The sequence below is a fragment of the Festucalex cinctus genome, chromosome 4 (assembly GCF_051991245.1).
Source record: "Festucalex cinctus isolate MCC-2025b chromosome 4, RoL_Fcin_1.0, whole genome shotgun sequence".
Lineage (NCBI taxonomy): Eukaryota > Metazoa > Chordata > Actinopteri > Syngnathiformes > Syngnathidae > Festucalex > Festucalex cinctus.
Genome location: NC_135414.1, coordinates 5,400,535 through 5,413,203, shown reverse-complemented (window position 1 = coordinate 5,413,203; position 12,669 = coordinate 5,400,535). Strand labels below are relative to the sequence as shown.

Genomic DNA, 12,669 nt, shown 5'->3' with positions numbered 1-12,669 from the left:
AATCGATTTCTATTGATTATACTCTGTGACTATCCAAACCAAATTTAGTCACTAAGATAAGAAGACGGGGCTCTGTCCGACACGCTGATTCCAAGATGGAAACTTGAGGCCTTCACTGCAGTTTGTAGGTGTTTATTTGACTCTTCAATACTATACTTTCTTATGTAGAATTACTGAAGGTGAACTTGCAGGTTGGGACAATATGGTGGTAATCTAACATCAATATAGTGTCAATATAGCGTCAATCTAGCGGTCAACAGAAAATAACAGCACCCTGCCTCCTCTCTTCCTGTACCAACAAGCAAACATTTCAGCAACACAGGTGACATTGATTAAGCAATCACTCTACCTTTGTGACACACCCACACACACAGCTCCGCCCACTCATACATAAACACACAGACACCACTGACCCCTACTGGCATCTCAGACAACATATCCCTGCCTCTACATACCGGCCCCTAATTATTATTACATAATAATTACCTAACAATAATAACACAAAACATTTGACATAGAATACATGCAAACAAGATTAACATTTTTTTTTTTGTATTTTTGTATTTTTTATTTTTTAAACAAATATGAAAATAGTTCTTTTGGAGTGTCCTTGAATGAAGAGGTTTCCACGTGTCGTCATGTGTCTTAATGTCCCTAGGCCAGAGGTTCCAGAACTTTCGGAGCCTAGATAGTCAAAGTCATGTCAAATCAAGTCATCCTTCAGGTGTCGTCCTCTGCTAGAAGCAGACAAATCTTTGTAACTGGCCTGTCCAGATAGCTTGTCCTGGTCTTGATCTTGACTTGCCGAACAAGTCCTTCTTTATCCAGAACAGCCTTGACAACTTTTCCCATGGTCCATGAGTTGCGGGGTGCACAGTCATCCACAATAAGCACAATGTCTCCAGGAACAAAGTTGCATTTGATTCTGTTCCATTTTTGGCGCTCTTGAAGTTGTGGCAGGTACTCTTTTGTCCATCTTTTCCAAAAGAGGTCGGAGATATACTGTATTTGTTTCCATCTGCGGAGAGAATATAGGTCCTCTTTTTGGAAAACACCAGGAGGAATGGTTGGCTGCCCTTTGAGAAGAAGGAGATGATTAGGAGTCAGAGCCTCAAGGTCATTTGGGTCGGATGATGCCTTTGTTTTTGGTCTGCTATTAATGATAGCTTCAACTTCGCACAGCACAGTGTGGAGACTAGGGGTGTTAAAAAAAATCGATTCGGCGATATATCGCGATACTACATCGCGCGATTCTCGAATCGATTCAATAATCGGCAGAATCGATTTTTTTTTTTTTCGATTTTTTTTTTTTTTTTTTTTTTTTTTTTTTTTTTTTTTTTTTTTTTTTTTTTTAGGATTCACACCTTGAGCATGGAAGAATGTTATATGAACGGCACATTAAGCCTTAATATTTTTATTTTAATGCTGTTCAAATGTGAAACAGATTGCAAACTGTTTGTGTACAGTGGCTCACGGTTATAAGCCTCAAGTTTTAGATAAATATATTCATACAAATCTTACAGTGTACATGTACAAATTTACTGATAGTATTTTCTAAATTTGAATGGAAAAAAATCGCAACAATCGACTTATAAATTCGTATCGGGATTAATCGGTATCGAATCGTGACCATTCGTATCGGGATTAATCGGTATCGAATCGAATCGTGACCTGTGAATCGTGATACGAATCGAATCGTCAGGTACTAGGCAATTCACACCCCTAGTGGAGACAGTCGTCATCCAGAATTTGCACTCTCAAAGTTGAGTTGAGAACTTTCCGGATTGAACGAATTAATCGCTCCCAGGCCCCTCCATGATGGGAACCACCAGGAGGATTAAATTTCCACTTTATTCCTTTCTGCAGGAATTCATCATGGATCCGAGACTGATTCAGTTGCTCCAGAGATCATTTTAACTCTCGATCAGCGCCAACAAAGTTGGTTCCATTGTCCGAACAGAGTTCTTTGACTTGTCCTCTTCGTACAATAAAGTGACGCAAGGCGTTGATAAAGGAATCTGTTTCCAGTGACGCTGCTACTTCAATGTGCACAGCTCTCAATGCTAAGCAGGTGAAGATCACTCCATATCTTTTCACTTTAGATCTTCTTCGTTTCACTTCAAATGGTCCGGAACAATCAACTTCTACTGAGGTGAATGGTGGTTCATCTGGAGAAATCCTGTTGCGTGGCAGATCTGCCATCTGTTGGCTAGCTGGCACTGCCAGAACCCGTCGGCAGACGACACATTTGGCCAAGATTTTTCGTATGGCCACACTGGCCCCAGTAATCCAGTATTTCTGACGTAGTTTTGACAACATGTGGCTTCTTCCAGCATGGCCAATTTCTTTGTGGACTTGCCTCAAGATAAGGTCAGAAATGTGCAGGTCTTTTGCCAATATGATGGGATGCTTTGACTCTTCTGGCATTGCTGCCCTTCCAAGTCTTCCACCGACTCTCAAGATGCCATTATCAAGCTTTGGATTCAGTTTATAGATGTGGCTCGTCAGTTTCACATTTTGATTCTTTAGGAGGCTAGAAAACTCCTCTGGGAATCTTTTCCTTTGGCACAGTTTGATTATTTCCAACTCTGCCTCTTGTCTTCCACAGTGAGAAAAACATCAATTGAAGGTTTGGCACATTGGGGCTTCCTTTTCACAATGTTTTTCTTTTTCTTCTCATCACAGTTTGATTGTGATGGCAACGCATTGGCTTTCTTCCTTGTCTTCCAGAGGCTTAAAAGTGTATCTTTGAACTTCAAGATCCAACTCATCACTCTCTTCAGGTGGGTCCAAGATGAGGAGCGGTCAATCAATTGAGACACTGAGTCATCACTCTGGACTGAAACAGCATTGGCCAATATGCTCTTTCTAAGCTCAGGGTCATCTTGCTCCGATAGTTCTTCATAACTTAATGTATATGAAGGCCATTGCTCCTCTGTTCTCAGGAATTGTGGGCCACACATCCATTGTTCATCCTTTAAGAATGACTTCACTCCAAGTCCCCTGGAAGCAACATCTGCTGGATTAGACAAGGAGTTCACATATCTCCACTGAGTCGTTTCAGATGCTCCAAGGATCTCCGAGACCCTGTTGGCCACAAAAGTCCTGAATCTGGAGGTTTTGTTGTTAATGTATTTTAGCACTGTCAGTCCAAAACACAGAGTCTAGCAATGCCATCTGCAGCTCCCTTTTCCAAAACCTATCCATGCGGTCTGCTACTACTGCTGCTGTTAGCTCCAATCGGGGAATGGTAGTTGGTTTTAAAGGCGCCACCCTGGATTTTCCCATGATGAGAATACTACACAGCTTTCCATCAGTGTTACGTAGAAGTAGGTACACAGCTGTTCCATAACCTACTTCACTTGCATCTGCAAAATGATGTAGTTGGGCAGAAGCTACAGTGCCAAAGTCCACAGGCTTAAAACATCTGTTGATCTTGAAATCTTCAAGCAAGTGGAGCTCCTGTAGCCAATTCATCCATTCCAGTGCAATGGGTGTGGGTATGATCTCGTCCCAACCAAGGCCTTTTCTACATAAGTCCTGCAGGATTAATTTGGCCCTTAACACCACTGGCGCAAGCACTCCAAGTGGGTCATAAATGGCACTGACCACGGACAAGATCCCTCTACGTGTCAAAGGTCGATCTTGGATGGAGATTTTGAACTTGAATGCATCTGACTGGATACACCACTGCACACCAAGTACTCTCTCAACAGGAAATGTTCCATGGTCCAAATCCATTTCTTTTACATCCACTGCCCTCTCCTCTTCAGGGATTGCTAAAAACACATTTCTGCTGTTGCTCATCCACTTCTTTATCTGAAAGCCACCTTTGGCACAGATGGCTCGAAGATCACGATAGACGGCAATCGCTTCAGCTTCAGTGGGTACTGAGACAAGACAGTCATCTACATAGAAGTTGTACATAATGGTGTCCACAGCTTGCAGACTGAACAAATGGCTGTTGTCTTCTGCACATTTTCTCAAGGCAAAGTTTGCACAGCTTGGCGAAGATGTTGCTCCGAAGAGATGGACACACATCCTGTATTCCTCCATTGGTTGAGAGTAGTTCCCATTGGGCCACCAGAGAAATCTTAGTAGGTTACAGTCTTCATGTGGTACACGCACCTGGTGGTACATGGCCTCAATATCTGCTATCAAGACAATGGGCTCCTTCCTGAATCTGCTTATGACTCCAATTAGTGAGCTGGTAAGATCAGGTCCTTGCAGCAACTGGGAGTTCAAGGACATTCCTTGAAATGATGCAGCACAGTCAAACACCACTCGAAGTTTCTTCTTTTGCGGATGGTACACACCATGGTGTGGGCTGTACCAAATTTTGCCAGGACTACATGCCACCTCATCTGCAGGCACCTTCTCAGCATGACCGCAAGTAATCATGTTGAGCATGAAAGCAGCATAATCTGCATGAAATACAGCATGTTTTTGAAACCTACTTTTGAGGTTCAAGGCGCGTTGCTTTGCTAACTTCCGGTTGTCAGGCATGTGCACATTTCTTTTCTTCAACGGCAAACCAATGGTGTAATGACCATTCACCAGCTTTACAGTGCTTTTCATCATTTCCATAAAATGGCAATCTTCTGTAGAAGGACCCAGTTGCTCTCCATGTTCACATTCAGGGAAGTCTAGCTGAAACTGTTGCTTCCACAGTTCATCTAATTTCACCACAGATATGCGATTAACAGTGATGTGTGATTGCTCCAAGTCTGTGTCACCAGACATTAACAGTCACCAGTCCATTAACAGTCCATCCCAACATTGTTTGAACAGCATATGGCCCACCATTTTCACTTGGAATCACCTTCCATGGTTCCAGGGCTCTTGGTGCATTCAAGCCGATTAAAAGCTCTATTTCAGCATCAATTTCAGGTAGGTGTACTCCTCGCAAATATGGCCATCTGATGAGATTCTGCTCCCGAGGTATGTTACTCTTGCACACAGGCATTTTCTTTTGTGTAAAGACATGTGGCAAGTCTATGTAGAGGTCACTTTCCAGGCCAGCTACCTCCAGATTTGATACAATGCAACTTCCCACAAGCTTTTCCTGGCCCATAGTGCGCAAGATTATTTTAGTTCCTCTTCCTGGAACATTCAGCTTATTCATTAGACTTGTTGTACAAAAGGAGCTGGAACTGCCTTGATCCAAGAAAGCATACGTTTCCACAATTGTTTGTCCTTTTTGAGACTTGACTTTGACTGGCACAATAGAGAGCTTGCAGTCATGATCACCGGCCCCAGTGAGACCACTACTTTGCACCGCCACCAAAGAGCTGCCCACTGGTTCATTTGTATTTTCTACATTTCCTTGGTCTTTATCTTGGTCCTTGTTCTTTTGGTGAATGTGAAGAATAGTTGGATGATTAGCTCCACATGTTTTGCATGACAGTCGTCTCCTGCAGTCCTTACTAATGTGCCCAATGAGCATACAGCCAAAGCAGACTCCATGCTCTTTTAGAAAAGCCATCTTTTCTACATGCGTCCTCTTTCCCAGTAGAGAACACAGTTCCAATGCATGTCCACCCTTGCAGTATCGGCAGGATCTTTTGTCCAGCAAGACTCCTTCTTTCTTCACATCAGCCTTTTCATCAACTGAAGCTACTGTAGTAGCAAAGGTGCTTCCTTGATTTTGTATACGATGCTGATAGTTACTTTTGCTGCTATCTTTATTTTGCATTCTTTTTGGCGTGTCCTGTATGTTGCCAAATACAGGATCTGCTGCAATCTTTACTTGCCGCTCAATGAAATTGACGATGTCAGAAAAAGTAGCTCTTTGTTGACGAGTCTCTTGAATATCACAAGCTACTGACCTCCACTTATCTCTCAGTTTATATGGCAACTTCTTAATCACCATCAGCATGCTTGAAGGCATGTTAAGCTCAGACATGTATTGTATGTCATCCATTGCAGTGCAGCATCCTTTTAAAAAGAGACTATATGCTTGGAGTGATTTGATATCTTCTGCCTTAACCACAGGCCATGAGTGTGCCTTGTCCAGATAGGCTGAAGCAATTTTTTGCTCATTCCCAAAATGTTCTTCTAACAAAGCTTTAGCTCGTTGATATCCTCTGTCTACAGGCATTTGTTGACAGCTCCGAACAAGTGCTCATGGTTCTCCTCTTGTGTACTGTACTAGAAAGTGCAGACAGTCTCCTGCATCATCTGTCCTTTCCTCTACATTGTGCTCAAAGGCTCTCATAAAGGAATGATAATGCAGAGGATCTCCATCAAACACCTGGATCTCTCTTTTGGGCAAATGAGAGATGCTGTGTTGCTGTGCCAACAGAGCCGAGATTTTGTTTTGCCTTGCCATGATGGATACCAAGTTGTTAGAGTCATCAGTGACTGGCACCTGAGCACGTGGGTTGACTGCATACTGGGATGTTGAAATGTTCACAGTAGGAGCCATCGGATATTGAGGCAACCTCTGATGGTCTATCTGAGTTGCAACGCCATCAGTGCTTTTCTTTGTGTTAGTCTGTGGTAGATGAGACTTTGATGTGATTTGACTGTCATACTGACTTTGCCCACCAGGGACAAATGAATCAACCTCAGGATTAAGAGCAGCGTCAGCCCCTCTGACTTCATAGGATTCCATTCCATCTGGTTTCTTACATCTGCTGCCTTTCACACTACTGCCTGAAGTTCTTAGGACATGCATCCTAGCTTGAGCAGCTGCAATTTCCACTTCAAGATCAAATCTCTCTTTCCTTTTCTTTATTTCCTCTTGTTGCTGGTCCAGCTCTTGTTTTTATTTGAGTAGTTTTTGACGAGTGAGAAGAGCAGCTATTTCAGCCTCTGCTTTCACACGAGAAGAGGCAATAGAAGAGCTTGAAGTTGTTGAAGTTCCAGGTTTTGATCCATGTTTTCGGTTTCCAACATTTGAAATGCTGTCATTTGGTTGAATATCATCCTGTATCACATGGTCCGTTTTTTGAGGCATGTCATCCTGTTTCATGTCATAAGGTTTGCAATCAAAACGTGACTCATGTAATGGCAAGCTTTGAGAATTTTCAAGCCCATTATGTAATGGTTTCTCCACATTGTTAGTTGTTGCATTTCTTGAGATTGGTCTCTTTATTTCAGAGAGCCAGCATTTCACATCTTCGATGAATCCTTGGTTGTATGTGTTGATACTTGAAAACCACATTTGTTGTTTATCCTTTTCCTGCTCAGGTACAAGTTCCATCAGTGACCCATGTAGTGAAATTGCCTCACCATGCAATAAGATTAAAACGTCCAGTTGTTTTTGCACTTGGAAACCATTGTCATCATCGTCCATAAGCTCCTTCAAAGCAATAATGACACCTTTCATCTTATTTACTCTTGTTTGCCGTTCCTTTTGAAGTCTTTCCATTTTACACAATAAGGCCTTTTCAGTGAGAATGATTTTTCTCTTTGACACTTTCATTGTTTTCATTAGTTTCATTTGTGTTTGAACCAAGCTTAGATTGATTCGCACTTGACCCAGCTTTTGATCCACTCATATTGACATCAAGCAAAATATGCACCTCAGCAGTCCAGAAAGCAAGTCACAGTTCACACACAGTCTGGTTCAGACTTGAGTATCATCAACTTCCACTTCACGCGAGTAATGTGCACAAACAAGCGATCCACTTTTCCACAAGAATGACATCAAACGGCCACAGCGTCCATGTACATCCAATATGTAGGTGTGCTCAGCAGCAATCCAGGCAATTAGAAACATCACAGATGAATAACACATACCATGAGTAGTGCTGCGCTCCGTCACTTCATTCAAATTTACTCACGGTCATCCATAGTGGCTAAGTGGTCCATTGGGTGCACAAATCCAACAAAGCATCAGAGGTGTTGGCTATGAAGCTTGAGTTTTCTGTTGACAATTGTTGTGACTATCCAAACCAAATTTAGTCACTAAGATAAGAAGACGGGGCTCTGTCCGACACGCTGATTCCAAGATGGAAACTTGAGGCCTTTACTGCAGTTTGTAGGTGTTTATTTGACTCTTCAATACTATACTTTCTTATGTAGAATTACTGAAGGTGAACTTGCAGGTTGGGACAATATGGTGGTAATCTAACATCAATATAGTGTCAATATAGCGTCAATCTAGCGGTCAACAGAAAATAACAGCACCCTGCCTCCTCTCTTCCTGTACCAACAAGCAAACATTTCAGCAACACAGGTGACATTGATTAAGCAATCACTCTACCTTTGTGACACACCCACACACACAGCTCCGCCCACTCATACATAAACACACAGACACCACTGACCCCTACTGGCATCTCAGACAACATATCCCTGCCTCTACATACTCTCTTACTCGAGTAATCACCGCAATTGTTGTAGTGTAAGAACACCAGAGGCTATTTTTTTGCATACAGGCGTACGTGTGTTCGGCATTAAAACTATCACATCTGCATTTTCAGGCGGGGGTAGGTCTAGTTTAGCATGTTTGGTAATTTGCTGCACACAGCCCGAGAGCATTTGTTTTTACATGCCCGTCCCACCTGACAATTTTGTGAACGAAAGTAGACAAGACTTTAGACTAGGTGAAACCAAGCCTAAGTTGTAGTGCAGGTATTGGCAAGTGATATTGGTGAAGGTAGTCAAGGCTCAGGCAGACAGATTTTGCGCTCCACTGATGTGTGGTACAGATGTGTATGACAAAATTGTGCCTCGAATCCTCTGAACATTGTAGGTGCCCACTTCACAGTGGTGATCTATCGGTCAGCTGTCTGTGCTTTGCACACTTCGATCTTCCGCATGAACGCCAGCGAATCTATTTCTGTTTCATCAATGTCAAAGACTATGCGTGCGCCTCTCATACTTCCATTGGCATGGAAGCAAGCTGGCTGTGTTGAAGCGAGGAGTCACAACTGACCAATTGCTTTCAGCTTCCCCATGGCGCGCCGCAGACCTTAGAAGAGCCAAAAAAAAATCATGAAAATAGAATCCAGAATGTTTGCATTGTACTTGTGCACACCACCAACCGCGGGGACAAGGTAGACTGTTTCATGTTCTCTGAGAGGAGGCCTCCTTCGTTTAGAGTAAATCATTCAGTTCAGTATTAATAACTGCAGTATTATTTTTCTTAAACTATATCTGATACTTTTATTAACTTACATTTGAATAGTGCCCAATACATTTTTTATTTGCTGTGTTTTGTTTACAGTTGGTCCAGAGAATCAACTCCATCTACTGCAGTAAACGTGGAAAGAAGAGACTTAAAAAGCTGTCCATGACCAATCTTGACACCTCATCTTTGAGAGGTAGGTCTGCCATTTTTTTAAATTTTTATCCAAACAGCCTTAAATAGATCTAGCTATGTCTTTCCCAAATTCTTGAACACATGCTTGTGATATTTGCACCGAAGCAACGCTTCTTGTCTGTCTCATGTCTGCCCCCCAGATGACAACAGCGAGAGTGAGAGCGACTCTGATGACAGGTTCAAAGGTGAGTGAGCTTTTCCAAGGCTGAGGTGTGAGACGTCTGTGTGGGTTGGTGCACGTCAGTTTTGTTTTTATGAAAGGGACCTCTCTTGACCTTACAAATTCTGGCAAATGAATGGGATTTTAGCAGTTAATGTGACTTTGATACAGAGTTCTGAATGTTTACATTTTGTCATTACCAGTTGAAGTGAAGTCAAGAAATTGCATTTGTTGATTTAGTGAAAAATGATATAAGGTTGCACTTTTCATATTATTCTTTCCCTTCCCTCCTCAGCTCACACCCAGAGGTTGTTGAAATTGCAATCCATCCTTCGACGGGCCCCCAGCTACCGTACGCTGGAGCTGCAGCTTATTGAGTGGCAAGAGAGAGAACTCTTTGAGTATTTTGTGGTTGTGTCTTTGAAGAAGAAACAGACCAAGAACTCCTACTCCCCAGAGGTCACTTACCAGTTTCCCAAGGTGAAGGCATGATCATCGTAAATCCTCTCATCAAGCATATTTTACATGTTTCCATTCTGTGTGTGTTGAAACAGCCGAATCTCTACTCTGGGACAGGCCAATTGTCGAAGGAAATGTGTACATTTTAAAATGAGTTCGAAGGAGTTTTCTCATTGTTAATATGGCATGACTCCTTCTTAAGATTGGCTCCAAAATTGATTTGCTAAATAAACGATATGTTGCAATAGTTTTTGTTTCTGGGATTTCAAAATTGTTTACACAAGCAGAAAAGTTCTCCAGCTGCCTTTTCCTGCGTTTTTCCTACGCTACCTTGGCATCTCTTTTCAGGTACACTATTAAAGATGCAAAAAAATATATATAATCATCTGACTTTCAATAAATCACATTGTGTGTGCTAAATTCACCTATCTGCATATATTCATGCCACAACGTGCAATATAAACCGCATAGCAATTAAGAGTATTTGGCAGACGCAAACCTGATTGTGCCTGGTTAGCAGATCAGTTTCCACATCTGTTCGTATGGGTAAACCTTTAGTAAATCAGGTTTCTGTGTTTTAGCTACCAAATTTCAATAAATAAAACAGAGCGATGGTGAGCCAAATAGAGCAAATAGGGCAATGTTCCATTCTAAAAAGCACTGCCCATGTCTAGGTGTTTTATTAAATGATGATGTCACACAGAGATTTTTGTGGTCAGAATTATCTGAGTGATTTCTGTTTTGCAGCTCGAGAGGCTCACCAAGCAGATGCGAGAGGCAGAACAGAGACTCAAAGCTATTCCTCAATTCTGCTTCCCTGACGCAAAAGACTGGAATCCCGTGACGGAGTATTCCAGGTATGCTGGAGTGTTAATTATAACACACACATTTAAATGTAAAAATATGTAAATACTACATAATTATTCATCATAAGCCAAATTCAATGTTTATAAATGGACTATTAGAAAAATCATTTCAAAGCGGTTACAGGATTCTAGCCCATTACAATTTGTGACTTCAAAATAATACAGTGGATTGCTTTCCATATGAAGCCCCACTACATGTCTTACTCTGTGCCAATTGTTGTTCTATGCTACAGTGAGACCTTCTCATTCATGTTGACCGGAGAAGACGGCAGCAGGAGGTTCGGCTACTGCAGACGCCTGCTGGTCAGCTACCGTTCACCTCCCCACCCTCTCAGTAGTTCTGCTCACTGCTGAGCTGTGTTTGTTGTGACAGACATTTTCATTAGCGCGTGAGATAGGGTTTACCAGTGACGCCTAGTTTATTTTCTGGGCTTGGAGGAAGGTAAACATATGAACATACTGTAAAAACAAAAATCAAAAAAAAAAAACCACTCGTACCGCACATTGGTGTGAATCGTGTATCTTAAAATGATTCCGTGAATTAGCACAAATGAAAATGTTAACAAAACCATTCAAAGTAGCATGATTTTTGATTTCTGTATTGTGAATTTGGGATGTCATTTTGACCACAAAGAATGGATCTGTTTTTTGTTGGGGGTTTTTAAGCACACTTGTTGATTGACAGTACTTATGTGGCAAACCCATGGGGCATATGGGTGTCAACAGTACTCACACTTTTCCTTGTGAAAGGGTTCAACACATACGTTTCCCACTGTTATTGCCTCACACAAGCCACTCACACTGGCTATGTCGGTGGTATATCAGTCTTTTCTCCCCCTTCCTCTTTATTGCTTGTTGAAACACGACACTGGCTTTTATTTTCATAATATTACAAGCAGTATTCTATGCTATCAAGCTTTCAGGGACTTTTTCTCAATTTTTCTCAATGCAAGAAAACTGGTGATTTTGTATGACGTAACAGGGAGGAAGCTCAGGTCAAATCTTTTTCTGCACTTTTTAAATGACCCCACCAAAATTATTTTTTTTTAGGCTAATGCCGATTCTGATGTTTGGCAGACTAAAATTCCGATAACCAATTAATCTGCTGATTAATTAAAATACAGTATATACTTTATATTGAATAGAATACCTTCGTTTTTGGTCCCGTATAACAACAATAATGATACAAATTACATGCAGTACAATTGACTGTTTAACAATACTTTGTTATGTAGTATTTATTGAACTTTACAACAGAAAGAAAAATTGACAAAAATTAGTTGTCTTTGTTTTTTTAAGATTTTTATTTTTATTTTTTTTTTTTGGGGGGGGGGGTCATTTGTTTTATGCTGTAATGTGTTAATGCATAAACAAATATATAATGGTCAAAAATCATTTCAAAAAGCGGGCAGTTTTGGATGATTTTCTAGAGCCAGTATCAGCTGATTAAATTGGCAGGGCAGTTAATCAGTTGGGCCCTACTTTTTAATCCATGCTCACACTTTCAAATGGAAAGCTGTTTCAGCATTTTTGGATATCTTTCATATCCAACTTAAAATTAAAATAAGTAAAATAAAATGTACTAGTATACGCACTTTGGAACTCTGATACAAGATGGCCAAAATACAACTAAACATCAATACAAGCTTAGTCAGGACTACCCGCTGTCCCTTTCTTCATCAAGATGTTTGAAACAAAGATAAATAGTGAATAGTAGTATTTGTCATTAAAATAGCAAAATCAAAGATGCTGCTGAATTTGGCCTGCCGTTCACCCTCTGATCAAGCCAGAAGGCCATCTGATCCTGTCTGCTTCCTACTCGCGGGTAATTTTTACTTACTGTCAGTTGTGTGGTCAGGACAGAGTGGCTGAGTCTTGTTAAGTTTATAATCATATAAGGGGGAAGGCAA

General features: G+C 41.3%; 1 protein-coding gene across 4 annotated transcripts in view; it reads left to right on the top strand.

Moving 5' to 3' along the window:
- The window catches only part of dennd2b (DENN domain containing 2B), a 72,401-nt gene that overhangs the window by 37,890 nt on the left and 21,842 nt on the right, over nt 1-12,669 (top strand). For all 4 annotated transcript variants that reach the window (XM_077518385.1, XM_077518387.1, XM_077518383.1 and 1 more), the window contains 5 exons: nt 9,179-9,275; nt 9,415-9,459; nt 9,730-9,914; nt 10,641-10,750; nt 10,993-11,062. In XM_077518385.1, coding sequence (XP_077374511.1) covers nt 9,179-9,275; nt 9,415-9,459; nt 9,730-9,914; nt 10,641-10,750; nt 10,993-11,062 — 507 coding nt within the window. The remainder of the gene's footprint in view (nt 1-9,178; nt 9,276-9,414; nt 9,460-9,729; nt 9,915-10,640; nt 10,751-10,992; nt 11,063-12,669) is intronic.